Genomic DNA, 16,045 nt, shown 5'->3' with positions numbered 1-16,045 from the left:
TTCCCTACATCACAAACATTTTCTTTTCTCGTTGTATGGCCTGGCTTTCTATTTTTTTAAATAAACATTCTTTCTGAGTTTTTTTAGCATTAACGGGGTGTACGTAGAACAGTGTTCTTCAGTGCATAGGGATATTGAGATAGAGGCGATCTGGGCTATTTTTATCCTGGGGACGACATGGTTGATAGGTTGTCTTGCACAAATTGGGCAGAGCCACGTAACTTCTTAAAGAAAGAGACTAAGTCTGCGACTCAACTCAGAAAATTCATTCGGTAAATTCGTTCCTTTTAATTTCAGCAACAACAATTTTAAGACGATTTAGTTTCTGCCATGTCTACTGATGAGTTTTCTGGTTCTGCTTCTTTTGATATCAACAAGCCTTTTTGTTTTGAGGGTCTCTATTTTAAACGATGGAAACAAAAGATGTTATTTTTCCTTACCATGAAAAAGTCGCTAATGTATTGCCCACTGTTAAACCTGTTGTATCTGAGTCTGCTGATGAGAAAGAAAAAGAAAAACATACTAAGGATGTACAATCTTGGGACGAGAATGATTTCCTTTGTAAGAATTTAATTTTGAATGGTATGTCTGGCGATTTGTATGATTACTATAACTTTGACAAATCTGCCAAGGAAATCTAGGAGGCATTACATAAGAAGTACGACACTAGGGAGGCTGAAACTAAGAAGTATGCTGTCAGTCGCTACCTGAAATTCCAAATGACCGATGACAAGCTTGTAGAGACGCAGTCCCATGATCTACAAAAAATTGCGCATGAAATTATTTTTGAAGGTATGCCTCTTGATGAACAATCAGTGGATCAGATGGGTGATGGGTATATATCGGCGCTTCTCGCCACGTCTGCTATGATCGTGCTATGCTCAAAACATACACTGCTACTGAGGATAAGAAAGTGTTGTTGGGAGACTCTCACACCACTACTGTTGCTGGAATTGGAAATGTGGAACTAAAGGTTACCTTTAGAAAGACATTGTTACTAAAAGATGTAATGCATACTCTAGAGATGAGAAAGAATCTGGTTTTTGGTTTTCTGCTTAATAAGGCCGGGTTTACTCAAACTATTGGGGCTGATTTGTACACCATCACTAAGAATGGTATTTTTGTTGGGAAGGGTTATGCTACTAATGGCATGTTTAAGTTGAACGTTGAATTTAATAAAATGTCTACTTCTGCTTATATGTTGTGTGATTTTAATGTTTGGCATGCTATACTTTGTCATGTTAATAAGTGTGTTATTAAGAACATGAGTTACTTAGATTTAATTCCTAAAATGTCATTAAATGATTTTGAAAAATGTGATTTTTGTAGCCAAGCAAAAATAACTAAGACCACACACAAATTTGTTGTTAGAGAATATGAGCCTTTAGATTTAATTCATTATGATATATGTGAGCTTGATGGGGTATTGACCAGAAATGGTAAAAGCTACTTTATTACATTTATTAATGATTGTTCTGATTTTTCCTACGCTTATCTTATGAAAAATAGAAGTGATGCACTTGACATGTTCAAATTAATGGAGACTGAAATTGAGAATCAATTCAATAAGAAAATTAAGATATTTCATAGTGATAGAAGAATTGAATATGATTCAAGCATGTTTATTGAGTTTTATAATTCACATGGAATTGTTCACGAAAAGGCTGCACTATATTCACCAAAAATGAATGGTAAAGCTGAAAGAAAAAATAGGAGTTTTACTGAATTTGTTGTTGCTATTTTATTGCATTCTGGCGCTGCATCTCATTGTTGGGGTAAGATTTTGTTAGATGTCAGCTGTGTCTTGAATAGAGTTCCTAAGTCTAAGAGCAAAGTATCACCTTATGAGATTTTGAAAAATAGGCAACCTAACTTGCCTATTTTAGAACCTGGGGTTGTTTGACTTATGTTCATATTCTTGATCTTAAGAGAATTAAGCTAGCAAGTAGAGCCTATGAATGTGTATTTATCGGATATGCAATTAATAGTAAAGCATTTATGTTTTATGATCTAAATGTAAAAGTTATTGTGGAATCAAATGATGCTGATTTTTATGAAAATAAATTCCCGCTTAAATTGAGAAATAGTGGGGGTGCATCTTCTAGTAACATTCCTATGATTAGAAGTAATGAGCATATTGTGGAGAGAGAATCAGAACCTAGGAGAAGTAAGAGAGCTAGAGTTGCTAAAAATTATGCATCTGATTTAAGTGCTTATACCTTAGAGGAGGATTATGCTAACCTCAAAGAAACTTTGTCTTCTCTAGATGCTGACCTTTGATAAGAAGCCATAAATGATGAAATGGAATCTCTTGAGTCTAATAAAACCTAACATTTAGTTGATTTAACTCTTGGTTGCAAACATATAGGTTGTAAGTGGATTCTAAAAAGAGATTGAAACCTGATGGTACTATTGACAAGTACAAGACTCGTTTGGTAGCCAAGGGTTTTAGGCAAAGAGAGAATGTAGATTTCTTTGACACTTTTTCACCTGTTACTAGAATAACATCCATTAGAGTCTTGATATCCCTATCTGTAATTCATGATTTAGTAGTGCACCGAATGGATATTAAGACTACATTTTTTATTGGTGAATTGGAAGATGAGATTTACATGATTCAACCTGAAGGTTTTGTGATCCCCAATCAGGAACATAAGATTTGCAAATTAGGTAAGTCTCTATATGGTCTTAAGCAAGCACGTAAGCAGTGGCATGAGAAATTTGACAATTTAGTTATCTCACGTGATTTTAAAGTGAATGAAATTGACAAAATAATTTATTATATATATGAGAATGACATTTGCACTATTGTATGTCTATATGTGGATGACTTGCTTATTTTTAGTTTGAATATTCATGTTGTGAATATGTGAAATATCTGTTGTGTGTCAACTTTGATATGAAAGACCTTGGAGAAGCAAGTGTAATCCTTGGTATAAAGATTACTAGGTGTGAAAAGGGAATTTCTCTGGATCAATCTCATTACATTGAGAAGATTATAAAGAAATACAACTACTTTGATTATAAACCTGCTTACACACCATATGATCCAAGTGTAAAATTATTTAAGAACACTGGTGACAGTGTTAGAAAATCCGAGTATGAAAGCATCATTGGCAACCTTCGGTATGCCACTGATTGTACTAGACCTGACATTACCTATTGTTATCCCCAAAATTTGAAAAAGATGACGTGGCAATAGAAGTGACTAATGGCAAGGAATGGTTGGGTGACCTGGCTTAGGAGTGACCTGGTGGACCAGTGAAGAATTTTGACTGGCCAGAGAAGTGTCATGACCGACCAGGCATGACCTTGTTTGACCAGTCACAAGTTTTTCTGCCCAGGCATGACCTTGTCCAACCAGTCACAAGTTTTTCTGCCCAGGCATGACCTTGTTCGACCAGTCATATGCTTGTCTGCCTAGGCATGACCTTGGCCGACCAGGAATGACCGTGGCCGATCGGTCATGACCATGTCTGCCCAGTCAAGTGCATGTCTGCCCAGCCAAGTGTGTGTCTGCCCAGTGAAGGTGTTCGACCAGCTTGAATGAGATATGGGTCGACTAGATAGAGCAAAGCTGCGCAGGAGATCCCAGAAACGGCTTCAACAAGAATCGGTCTTGGCTTGCGCGAGAATCTCTCATTTATCTCACGAATATAGTGTACTGTTACATTTTGAATATTATTGTAGTTTAAATATAATGAGAATAATAAAATATCTCGATTGTGGGGGGATATCATCTGTACGATCATGAGCCTATAAATACAAGGCTTATGGCATCATAAAGGAGACTTTTTGGGACTTTTGGGAATTTTTTATTCGAATTCTTATTTTCTAGAGAGAGAGAGTACTTGTATTTGAGGGAATTCTTGTATTCTTGTAATCTGCACTGAAGAAACTCAGTTGACTCAGGTTCATTTGATCTTGAGTGCAGATCTATAATCACAATTCTAAGTTGATTAGGCTATTACCAACATATTGGGGCTGAACCACTATAAAATCGTCTGTATCGTTTATTTCTCTTGAATGTTTTTGTCATTTTTGATGTCTACACGTCGTTGGCCAAAAACGCGGTCAACATTTTGGTGCTTTCATTGAGAGCTTGAAGAGAAAGACAAAAGATCTCTGAAGTATTATGGCGCCTAAGAACACCAATGTGGCCTCCAAGAAGATAGGCTCCTCTAAAGAGCCTGCCAGATCAGAAGGTCCTAGCCTTCAAGACCGTGAAACTGAGCCTAGAGTCGTGCTCGAGGACGTAACTCCAGAAGTTGAAGAGCTCCAGGAAGCCATGAGCGCCTTCCAAGAGGATATGGCATAATTCAATGCCAGACAGGAGGCGTTCGCTAAAGAAATGGCTAGACAGAATGCCGTATTCGAGCAGCAAAGGCGGGAAATGGATGGCAGGAGTGAGGAAATCTGACGACAGCAGGAGGAGGCCGATAGGGACATTGCGAGGCTGTACTCGCTCTGGAGGCAGCTACGCAGCTGACTCGAGCCAATGCCCAAGCTGCACCTGGAGTGGCAGCCACCACAGGAGCAAGGACCACATAAACTAGTCGTAAGAACACTGATAGACCCCATTCTCGAGGGCCAAATAGGAGTGATAGTAGCCCACCTGGTCGAGAGGAAGACGGGGTCCGGTCGCGCACTGCCTCAACTCAAAGGGGGAACTCCAGAACCCCTCAAGGAGCCACCGATCAGAGACTTCTAAGTCTGGAAGTCATAAATCAGGTAGCAAGAAACTCCACCTGAGCAGGAGCACAATAGAGCTCCTCGAGGTAAAGAAACTTCCCACTTCAAAGATGGGCATGGGCGTGATGAAGCTGATAGTCATCACACTGAACAGTCGAAGGAGAAGAATGATAACAACCGTCGAGGAGGAAAAGATCGCCCAGCTCAGACAAGAAGGCCACCACTGCATCCCAAACAGTGCAGTGGCAAGGAGCATGTTTCGCCTAGCAAACCTTCCAAGAAAACTCAGAGTACAGTGTTCGATCGATTAGGAAAGCACACCACTCAGAAGGATCTAAGAGATGTCATTGCTGATAGGAGAAGGATCGTCTCGGTCGAAGGGCGAGATCCAATCCGACCTACCAGTCAAGTAGAAATACTTGATGATGGTCTGCCGGATAGGAACGCCCGACCAGGCGGTCCCGAAAATGAGGCCCAAGCGGTGGCCCCAGGAATTCAAGCCCAGCTTAATGCTCTGACAGCAGCAGTTCAGAGTTTGTCAAAATGACCATCTACGATTGATCCAGTAGACCACAGGAGCGGCAACCTTTTCTGTGCTCGAATTAGAGCAGCCCAACCACCAGCAAAATACAAAGCACCGATACTGCCAGTTTATACAGAAAAGGCAGACCCAATAAGGCACGTGGGGAAATTCGAAGATCAGATGGAGCTGCTCGGGGTAAGTGATGACTATCGGTGCAGAGTCTTCCCCACCACATTGTCCAACACTGCCCAGGAGTGGTATTGGAAGTTTAAGCCTAACTCCATCACTTCTTGGGAAAGTTTTAGAAAGGAGTTTTGCAGGCATTTTAGTGCTGCTCGGACCCCTCCTGTTTACGCCAATCACTTGGCAGATATTAAGCAAGGAAAGGATGAGTCTCTCAAGAACTACATACAAAGGTTCATGAGGGAAGCTAACCGAGCTACTATAGTTGGAGATGAGGGGAAGATGGTGGCAATTTCTTCCGGCATTATCTATCGGAGTCCTTTGTGGGACAGCATTCATCGCAATCCAATTTCAACATTACAACAATTTATGGACCGGGCAGACAAATACATGAAGTTGGATGATGCGATTGAGAAGGGAGAGAAGGGCCTGGACAATCCGAGCGGATTGACTGATCCTCCCAAGAATGGTGGAAATGATCAAAATGGTGGTAAGAAACGTGGGAATAACGGGTCTGACCGCCACAATGAGAAGAAGGCTAAGACGGGATCAAACGACAAGCCAACTAAGTATGAACCCCGGTTCACCAATTACACCACTCTTTCGGCGAGCCGAGCGGAGATCTATTTAGCAAGTCATCAAGAGGTCCCCTACCGGAAACCCCCACCTATCAAGAAGGAGACGAGTAAGAGAGATATGAATAAGTTCTGTCGCTTCCATGGAGACTATGGTCACGACACGAATGAGTGCAATCATCTCAAAGATGAGATAGAGTTTCTCCTCCGGTCGGGGAAACTGAAGAAGTATCGAGCAGAGAAAACCCAAGGAGGAGGTAGACGAGATGGATGTCGACCTAAGTTTTTCAGTTGTAACCGATCGGGAAGAGGTGTTAGAGGAGTTTGGCCAAGAAAACACTCTTGGTTTAAGAGAACAAAAAGCCCCATCCGGTGATGATGTCACCAAATAGGGCATTGCCCAAAGCGAGGGAAGGGACTTTGATCCTTGCTTTGGGGATTATGAAAGTGATGTGGGACCGTCCGAGGAGTTAGAGGAGGTCCCAATAGATGAGAATGATCCGACCAGAGGAGTCAAGGTTGGAAAAAAGTTGAAGGCAGAAGTGAGAGCACAACTAATAGAATTTTTGCAAAGGAATCAAGATGTCTTCGCTTGGTCGCACAAGGATATGGTGGGTATCTCACCAACTGTGATCAGCCACGTGCTCAACGTGGATGAAAGATATCCAGCGGTGCAGCAGAAGAGGAGATTGCTTGACAAGGATCGAGCAAAGGCTCTTAAGGAGGAGGTAGAGCGGCTAAAGGAGAATGGGTTTGTAAGGGAAGCATATTACCCTGCCTGGGTTTCAAACCCAGTGCTAGTGCCCAAACCCAATGGAAAATGGAGAACTTGTGTAGATTTTACCGACCTGAACAAGGTGTGCCCAAAGGATTGTTTTCCTTTGCCAAGAATAGACCAGCTGGTGGATGCAACCTCTGGTCATGAAACATTGTCCTTCATGAATGCGTATTCAGGGTATAACCAGATCAGCATGCATCCTCCTGATGAAGAACATACCAGCTTCCGAATAGACATAGGGCTATACTGCTACAGGGTCATGCCCTTTGGATTGAAGAATGCAGGAGCTACCTACCAGCGTTTGGTAAATGGTATGTTCCGTGACTTAATAAGAAAAAGCATGGAGGTGTACGTAGACGATATGTTGGTGAAGTCAAAGGAATCTGAAGGACATGTGCGAGACTTGGAGGAGTGCTTTGCAATACTGAGAAAGTACAGCATGAAGTTAAATCCCCTCAAGTGCTCATTTGGAGTGAGTTCTGGAAAATTTCTTGGGTTTATTGTGAACTCCCGAGGAATAGAAGCAAATCCAGAAAAGATAAAGGCTCTCGCAGAAATGAAGTCTCCGACTAGAATTAAGGATGTGCAAAGCTTGACTGGGCGGATCGCAGCTTTAAGCAGGTTCATCTCTAAATCAACGGACACGTGTGTCCCGTTTTTTAACCTGCTTAGAGGGAGCAAGAAGTTTGAGTGGACGGTAGAATGTGAGCAAGCTTTCCAAGCCATAAAGGAACATTTGGCCCAACCTCCTGTTCTTTCGAAGCCAGTTGATGGAGAAGACCTCTTTATGTACCTAGCAATCACGGAGCATGCTGTTAGTGCTACCTTAGTACGAGAAGAGGATAGAGTGCAGCACCCGGTGTATTATGTTAGCAAGCGATTGATAGGAGCAGAATCCCGATATCCCATGATCGAGAAGTTGGCTTATTGCTTGGTACTTGCATCGCGTAAGTTGCGGCCATACTTCCAGGCATACCCCATTAAAGTCCTTACCGACCAGCCCCTACGTCAAGTCTTGCAGAAGCCGAAGTCATCTGGTCGGCTACTTAAATGGGCGGTTGAGTTGGGCCAATTCGAAATCAAGTACCAACCGAGATCTGCTATTAAGGGTTAGGCTTTGGCAGATTTCATTGCTGAATGTACTGGGATCGCTGATGCTCCCGACCAGCAAGAGCATGTCACTAAGCAGAAAGAGGAACTTCCTACTTGGCAACTTTTTGTTGATGGGTCGTCGAATGAGCATCATTCAGGAGCTGGAATTATATTGGTCACGCCAGAGAAGCACCGAATTCATTGTGCACTAAGGTTCGGATTCAATGCTTCTAATAATGAGGCGGAGTATGAAGCCCTCTTAGCAGGCTTGCGCCTGGCTAGGGATGTGCGTGCCCGATCGGTGGAAGTGAACAGTGATTCTCAATTGGTGGTCTATCAAGTCTTGGGGGAATATCAGGCAAGGGGCCTACGCATGGTGGCATACTTAAATAAGACCAAGGATCTGCTAGCACAATTCGAGGAGTATACCATCAAGTTGGTACCACGGGAGCATAACTCTAACGCAGACGCTCTAGCAAAGCTAGCTAGTGCAAAAGATACCAAAACTCTGAACATAGTACCGGTGGAATACTTGGCGGAGCCGAGCATTAATGAACAAGAAGCCATGCCTATCACAATAGCTGACACTTGGATGACACCCATCGTTGCTTACCTTGAGCAAGGAACCCTCCCAGACGATCGTAATGAAGCAAAGAAGGTTATGAGGCAAGCTGCTAGGTACATTATGATGGATAGGGTATTGTATATAAGAGGGTACTCTTTGCCTCTACTCAGGTGCATAACACCCGACCAGTCAAAAACTTTGTTAGCTGAAGTGCACGAGGGGTTCTGTGGAGATCATGCTGGGGGGCAGAGTCTATCTAAAAAGATTTTGCGGCAAGGATTTTTCTGGCCTACAATGAACGAGGATTCTATGGAGTACGTAAAGAAGTGTGATAAATGCCAGAGATTTTCTAAAGTGCCCAGGGCACCTCCGAATGTCTTGAAGCAAATGCAGAGCCCATGGCCTTTTGCAGTTTGTGGCATTGATCTGATTGGGAAATTACCCAAAGGGAAAGGAGGAGTGCAATTTGCAGTGGTTGCCGTGGATTATTTCACTAAGTGGACTGAAGTCGAACCACTAGCCACGATCACCTCAAAGAAGGTGTTGGACTTTGTGGTTAAGAATATAATATGTCGCTATGGTCTACCCAAGAAGATAGTGTCTGACAACGGCACCCAATTCGACAGTGACATATTTACCGATTTCTGCACTCGGTATGGCATCACGAAAAGTTTCTTCTTAGTGGCCCATCCACAAACCAATGGGAAAGTTGAAGCCGTAAACAAAACTCTGAATGCCACCTTAAGAAAGCGTCTGGAATGAGCTAAATGTGCTTGGGCGGAAGAATTGCAAGAAGTCCTTTGGTCATACAGGACTACCGCCCGGACAGAAACTGGTCATATCCATTTCTCCTTGGCATATGGGTATGAAGCCATGTTACCTGTGGAAGTAGACCCACCATCTCATCGAAGGACCATGTACAACCAGGAGTAGAATCATCAATTGCTGGCAGAATCTTTGGATTCCCTCGAGGAGAGACGAGAAAAAGCAAGCTTGAGAGTTGCTTCTCATCAGTAAAAAGTGGCGCGCTATTTCAATTCCAAAGTCCGAGATCGAAAGTTCCAAATCGGAGATTTGGTCCTCAGAAAGGTGTTCATCAGAGATCCGGCGGCTGGAGTACTAGGACCAAACTGGGAGGGGCCGTATCAAATTGAGCAAGTCTTGCCACCTGGCACTTACAAGCTTGCTCGGTTAAATGGAGAGCTAATCAGGAACTATTGGAATGGCGAGCACTTGAGGAAATATTATCAATAAATACTGCTTACAGGGTAGTAGCTTTGTATCAAGTGCTTAACTTGTTATTTAAGTTTGTTTGTGAACTGGCTATTTGCTAACCAGTCATGTTATTTTGTTTAAGACTCGTAATTAGACACATTTTGTCATTTTTTTTACGAGTAATAAAAGAGATCACGCGCAGCGTGGTCGAATCTTGCTACAAATTTTGCATATATGTTGATTATTCTTGCTGGGCAGTGTTCAACTGTCATTACAATTTAAAACAAAAAAGGTCTTCTAAAATATATATATATATACCAGGTAGTGTTCAATTGGTCGGTATCCATCGGATGAATGACCAACGTTTAAATAGTTGCATGTTTTTGCAGTGGTTAACTGCTGAAATATGTTTGTATATTCTATGTGTTTCACGAGTAGTAACTGCTCGGACAAATTCGGTCAAGTAGCAAGTGATCAAGGATTTTTCAACCCTCAATCACTTGGGGGGCACATAGGGTATACTGGCGTGCACTTCAACACAGGCAATAAGAGCACGAGCAAAGATATATGTTTTTAGGCTGACTTGTAAATTTTTGAAGTCCAAAAAGGCCATTAAGCTAACTTGTTTGACAAAGCTTAAGTAACTTGGAATTTTTTAAAATTTTAAGTTAGAAACAGATATTCGTGTGACAATAAACGTTAGGCTCATAAAATGTTAGAGCAATAAGAGCGTGAGGAAGTATACTTAGTATGGACTTATGAAATGTCTAGAATTTCTAAGTTAGAAAACTAAGTACTCATGCGAAAATATAAGGCATATATCAGGGTGACTTTGCTATTCACAATAAACTTGTAATGTTTTAAGTATAAAAAGACTTGAATGTTTCAAGATAGCCAAAAAAGAAAAGTAAAGTACAAATGCCAAACAGCTCGATCATACGAGCAAGAGTATATAGCAAAACACAAAACAAAGTATGATAGAGGGCTGGTAGAATGACAACTTGTTTGGTCAGGCAAAGGCTTCTCTGGTCAGATGAGGGGTCACTGGTCGGCTCTGGCAGGTTGGTCAACCCCTTCCTCAGCTTCAGCTGCTCCTTCCGGTCGGAGTGACAACGTGGGAGAAGTAGATGTGGCGCCGGCAAGATTAGTAGCTTCCTCAGCAGCCCTAGCCTCACATTTAGCAAGCTTTTCTGCCTTAATCTCCTCGGTGAGAAAGTCGAGGTTGAGATGCTTGTTTAGTTTCCACACCTGATAAAAACAGTTGAAGTAGATTTCTTCGTAGCGAGTAAGATCAGCTTCTTTCTCCTGCTTCAGCTCCTCATTCTCGCGAATCAGTCCCTCGTTCTCGCGAGCCAACCCCTCGTTCTCACCAGTCAGTTTCTCTAGCCGATCAGTCAGTGACTTGTTGGTTTGGGTTAGTTTATCATTCCCATCAGCCAACCTCCTAAGAGACTCCTCTTGCTCAGCCACAGTCTTCTCTGACTGCTCCAGCTTGGATTTGGAATCTTTCTCCGAAGCAGTTAGAGTTTCCACTTTAGCTTGGGCGTCCACTAGTTGATCATTTAGGACCTTGATCAACTCCTTATAATCAACTGCTCGGAGTTGAGCGTGACTAATGGTGACAAGAGACTGCATGGGAAACATGATGTTATTACGAGTAAACATATTAATAACAAATTTTCGTAAGATAAAACACTTACATTCATCAATTGAGCAAGCCCTCTTCTTAAGACGACTTCAACGCTAAGCCGAGGAAGTGATTCGAAGCTTTGGAGCATTGAAGTATCATGGGTAGTTTCCTCGAGTAGTTCTTTTCCGAGGCCGCTAGCAATGCGGAGGACCTCACTCGAGCTAGCTGAGCGGGTAGGAGTTAGGCTCGCAGAGGGAGGAAGCGAGGAAGGAGTCAACTGCGGAAGTGCAATCAACCCCTCAGGCTGTCTCCTTTGGCTGGGCGGTACTGTCCTCGAGACCTTGCTCGGGGGAGTGGAGCCACTTCCTTCTCCAGACTTCCTCTTTAGGGCAGGATGGACGTTGTAATGCCTGAACATCTCTGGATCTGCAAAATAGAAGGCACAAGATTTGTTAGTAAAAATATAATAAAGCAATATGTGGATAAATACATTACTACTACTAGACAGTTTTATTAATCTCATATCACCAAGTTATCAAACATATTACTATGACTACTAGACCTGAGTTGAGGATCTGATTGAGGAAGTCATCCTCGTCGTCGGATGATGAGCTCAGGTCCCTTTCAGGCTGGATGGCCTTTCCATTCCCGGACTGGGTGGGAATAGTAGGTCTGCACTGATCCTCTGGCTGAGGCTCCCTAATGATGAGATCGCCTGGTCTATGGCAGTGAGGAGATGGTCCAGGAGAAAACTGGTCAGCCACCACCTTAGTGCCGGTGTTGGACTGATCAGTTGTGTTATTCTCCTCAGCAGTACTCTCCACTGTGATGTTTTGGTTACATGGTAGCAGACCCACCATCTGAAGGTTGTCCACAGTAACCAAAATTTTCACGTCCTTCTCCTCGATACACATGTTGGCCAACTCCTCTGCTCGCTTGAACATCTCTTGAGTGGGCAAGGGTTGATCGAATGGACCCGCATGTGTAAAAGCCAAGTTGTTGGCTCTGATGTCTGATGTGAGGAAATACTCTGTATAGTATTTCCCAGGGTTCGACTTGTGGGCGATGCCACAAAGGTATTTAACCCCCTTTTTCCTATGAAAGAGGTGGAAAAAACCTGTATTCTTATGGCTTGGGTTGGTCCTGAAGTCGAACAAGTAATGTATCTCGTGAGGAGTAGGCTCATCCCAGCCTTGCATGTAGTAGAGAATGTACAGCGCAGAAAACGCCTGAATCCCGTTCGGAGCGATCTAGAAGGGAGAGACGTTGAAATAATCCGCTACTGACCAGAAGAAAGGGTGTAGCGGGATGGTCGCTCCTGTGAATATATGGTGCCTGGACCAGGCACAGTATGGTCCACCGGGCCTGTTAGCTCTCTGGTGAGGGTGTGGACATATCACATTCACCCCTCTCAAACCCAAGGCTTGGATGTGTTTGTCAAACATCCCAGGGTTGAGTTTTGTAGGCTTGGCGGTAAACCAGGAAGGTGTGTCTTCTCCTTCCTTCCTTGGTTTTTGGACGGCCAGGTGCTGGACCTCGGTAGCGAAATTCTGGGTGGTTTGTCTCCGAGTCTTGCTTGATTTTGACATCTGGCGAGGTGGCCTCGAAGAAGCTGCAGTGTGGACCTCACTGTGTTCCACCACTTTTTGCACCGCTCTGCGGGCAACTTGAGGATCCTGGTCCTGTGGGAGTCTATTGGAATTTTTCACCCTCATTGTCGACTGTGCAGCTTGATGAAGGAACTGCTCTTCGTGAAGAAAGTACAAAGCTGAACGGGGAAGGATCTGCTTAAAGCGGCGGAGGCGATCCTCAGGAGTGCGACTGGTGGGAGACTTTGACGAGGAGTCGTTGCTTTGAGGGGTCTCGATCGACTGCGGGACGGACGTATCGGAATTCGTGTGGTTGTCACCTCCCCTATAGTCAAAGCGATTCATCTACAAAAAAAATAAAAATGGGGAGGTGAGTAACCATACAGATAAAATTCAACAAAAGCAAAGTTTATTTTTTCTACTTAGAAAAAATTTATCTAAGTAGTGAAAATTTAGCATGCATGGAGAAAAAACAATTTTAGTGCCTAAAAATGTTTAAAAGTGCCTCAAAATGCTAAGGGGCAGCGTAAGTGTGCGCTCGGGTGCGCCTGGTCCGAGGGGGTGCGTGCCTGCAGTGTGGTGTCCTCTCGGGTGCGTCTGGTCTGAGGGGGTGCGTGCCTGCCGTGTGGTGTCCGCTCGGGTGCGTCTGGTCCGAGGAGGTGTGTGCCTGCTATGTGGTGTCCGCTCGGAGCTGCACGCCTGGGTCGAGGAGCTGCGCGCCTGGGTCCTGGGGTCCGAGGAGCCATGATGTCCAAGGTGTGTGTCCAATCCGAGGGGCCTAGTCCGAGCAAAGCCAGCATCCGATCGGATGCCCTTGGGTCCGAGGGGCTATTATATGGTCCGATCGGACCATACTTTTTACACAAAAGAAAGAGCTATGGCCACTCGGGCATACCCCATGTCCCATACCCAAATAAATCTTAAGCCGAAAACATAAGCCTAAAATCCCTAGCACAAACACATTTTTTCACCCAAAATACACAACCAAAAGATCAAATGGGGAAATTGAAAGGTTTTCCAATGTTCTTGGACCCAAATATACTATCAAATATCCAAAAATCCATATTCATGATTTAGGTTAAAATGAATCATTTTTCTTTAAATTTTTATGAAATTGAAAGTAAAATTGGGTTACCCATAACCTAAACAACATCAAAACAGCCACCAAACATATTATATCTCCAAGATTCATAGACAAAATTCAAAGAAAAATGCTAAGGAAGTTTCGACCATCTCATGCATTTTCATGGAGTTTTTTAAAAAAACTACAAGAACATGAGGGCATGGAAGAGGAGACTTACCCAATATTGAAGAGCCCTTTATTTGCTTGGAGAAATGAGAAATTTTGACTTGAAGGTCCTTGAAGTTTCAGCCAAGGGAAGAAAAACCCAAGAGGGTTTCGGCCAAAGAGGAAGAAGAAGATGAAAGGGTTTTTTGATGTTTAACTTTCTTGTGTGTGTGGAAATGTGGAAGTATAGGGACATATTTAAAGGGAAAAAGTGGAAATTACCATTTACTTTTGGACCTTTGGGATTCCTGAGATATTTTTTCTCCCCACAATTATGAGCAGTTAATTGCAGTGATCGTGGTCTGTGGAGTGGTCTGTTGCATGGCGGGAAGATGAACAGTTGATTTTTTTTTATAGTGCCGTCAGCTGTGGAGAAAAAAGTTTATTATGTGAGACATCATATAATAAACTTGGGGGGCAAATGTTATCCCCAAAATTTGAAAAAGATGAAGTGGCAATAGAAGTGACTAATGGCAAGGAATGGTTGGGTGACTTGGCTTAGGAGTGACCTGGTGGACCAGTGGAGAATTTTGACAGGCCAGAGAAGTGTCATGACCGACCAGGCATGACCTTGTCCGGACAGTCACAAGTTTGTCTGCCCAGGCATGACCTTGTCCGACCAGTCACATGCTTGTCTGCCCAGGCATGACCTTGGCCGACCAGGCATGACCTTGACCGATCGGTCATGACCATGTCTGCCCAGTGAAGGTGTGTTCGACCAGCTTGAATGAGATATGGGTCGACCAGATAGAGCAAAGCTGCGCAGGAGATCCTAGAAACGGCTTCAACAAGAATCGGTCTTGGCTTGCGCGGGAATCTCTCATTTATCCCACGAATATAGTGTACTATTACATTTTGAATATTATTGTAATTTAAATATAATGAGAATAATAAAATATCCCGATTGTGGGGGGATATCATCTGTACGATCCTGAGCCTATAAATACAAGGCTTATGGCATCATAAAGGAGACTTTTTGGGACTTTTGGGAATTTTTTATTCGAATTCTTATTTTCTAGAGAGAGAGAGTACTTGTATATGAGGGAATTCTTGTATTCTTGTAATCTGCACTGAAGAAACTCAGTTGACTCAGGTTCATCTGATCTTGAGTGCAGATCTATAATCACAACTCTAAGTGGATTAGGCTATTACCAACATATTGGGGCTAAACCACTATAAAATCGTCTGTATCGTTTATTTCTCTTGAAGGTTTTTGTCGTTTTTGACGTCTACACGTCGTTGGCCAAAAATGCGGTCAACACCTATGTTGTGGAATTACTGTGCAGATTTACTAGTAAACCTAGTTAGAGCATTGACATGCTATTGAAAGGATCATGAGATACCTTAAAAGAACCAAGAACCTCGAATTACATTATCAGAAGTTTCCAGCTGTCCTTGAAGGATACAATGATGCAGATTGGAACACTTGATTAGTGGCCAAAAACACACATTTATTTATTTTAATAGTTAAAATAAATTAAGTTTTAATTAAGATTTTCATGGAATTAATATGATTTATTTTATAATTGAAAATATTTAATTTTAATTTAATTTGTTTTATTTTGTAGGAATTAGTTGGTATTTTTGGCACTTGAAAATTCAGAAAATTTAGAAAAAAGAAAGAATTGTTTAAAATGAAGAAAAGAAGGAGAAAAGTAACATTTTTCAATACCCAAGCCCAAAAGACCCAGGCTTGCCTGTCTCTCTCCCTCTCCCCAGCATGCTACTTGGCTAGCTGAGTGTGCTAACAAGTGCCACACGTTTCGTAAATTCGAGGAGTCAAGTTAGCGGCCTGTGACAGTTGGTATTAGATCTGGGTTAGAGAAAGTTTGGTGACCCCGCATGATGGTGAGCAACACTCAAAGGATCGAAGCACTGGAGAGGCGCGTTGGAGAGCTAGATGGCCTGAACGAGA

The 16,045-nt window shown here is 42.8% G+C and overlaps 1 protein-coding gene across 1 annotated transcript; it reads right to left on the bottom strand.

The window, feature by feature from the left end:
• Positions 1–10,457: 10,457 nt before the first annotated feature.
• LOC133795799 (uncharacterized) lies at positions 10,458–12,113 on the bottom strand. The gene is made up of 3 exons (XM_062233259.1): positions 11,816–12,113; positions 11,324–11,679; positions 10,458–11,252 (listed from the first exon to the last, which is right to left on the bottom strand). The coding sequence occupies exons 1-3, from the start codon at positions 12,111–12,113 to the stop codon at positions 10,665–10,667; spliced, it is 1,242 nt and encodes a 413-aa protein (XP_062089243.1). The 3' UTR covers positions 10,458–10,664.
• Positions 12,114–16,045: the final 3,932 nt, after the last annotated feature.

Source organism: Humulus lupulus, chromosome 8 (genome assembly GCF_963169125.1).
Source record: "Humulus lupulus chromosome 8, drHumLupu1.1, whole genome shotgun sequence".
NCBI lineage: Eukaryota > Viridiplantae > Streptophyta > Magnoliopsida > Rosales > Cannabaceae > Humulus > Humulus lupulus.
This window is presented reverse-complemented; position numbering and strand designations above follow the sequence as displayed.

Bases quoted from the DNA above. Each gene is read 5' to 3' on its own strand.
- LOC133795799 (XM_062233259.1), bottom strand. From the start codon at position 12,113: ATGGTGGGTCTGCTACCATGTAACCAAAACATCACAGTGGAGAGTACT. The intron at 11,680-11,815 runs GTCTAGTAGTCA...TCTATTTTGCAG, and splicing joins CAATCAGATCCTCAACTCAG to ATCCAGAGATGTTCAGGCAT. The intron at 11,253-11,323 runs GTAAGTGTTTTA...TTTCCCATGCAG, and splicing joins GGCTTGCTCAATTGATGAAT to TCTCTTGTCACCATTAGTCA.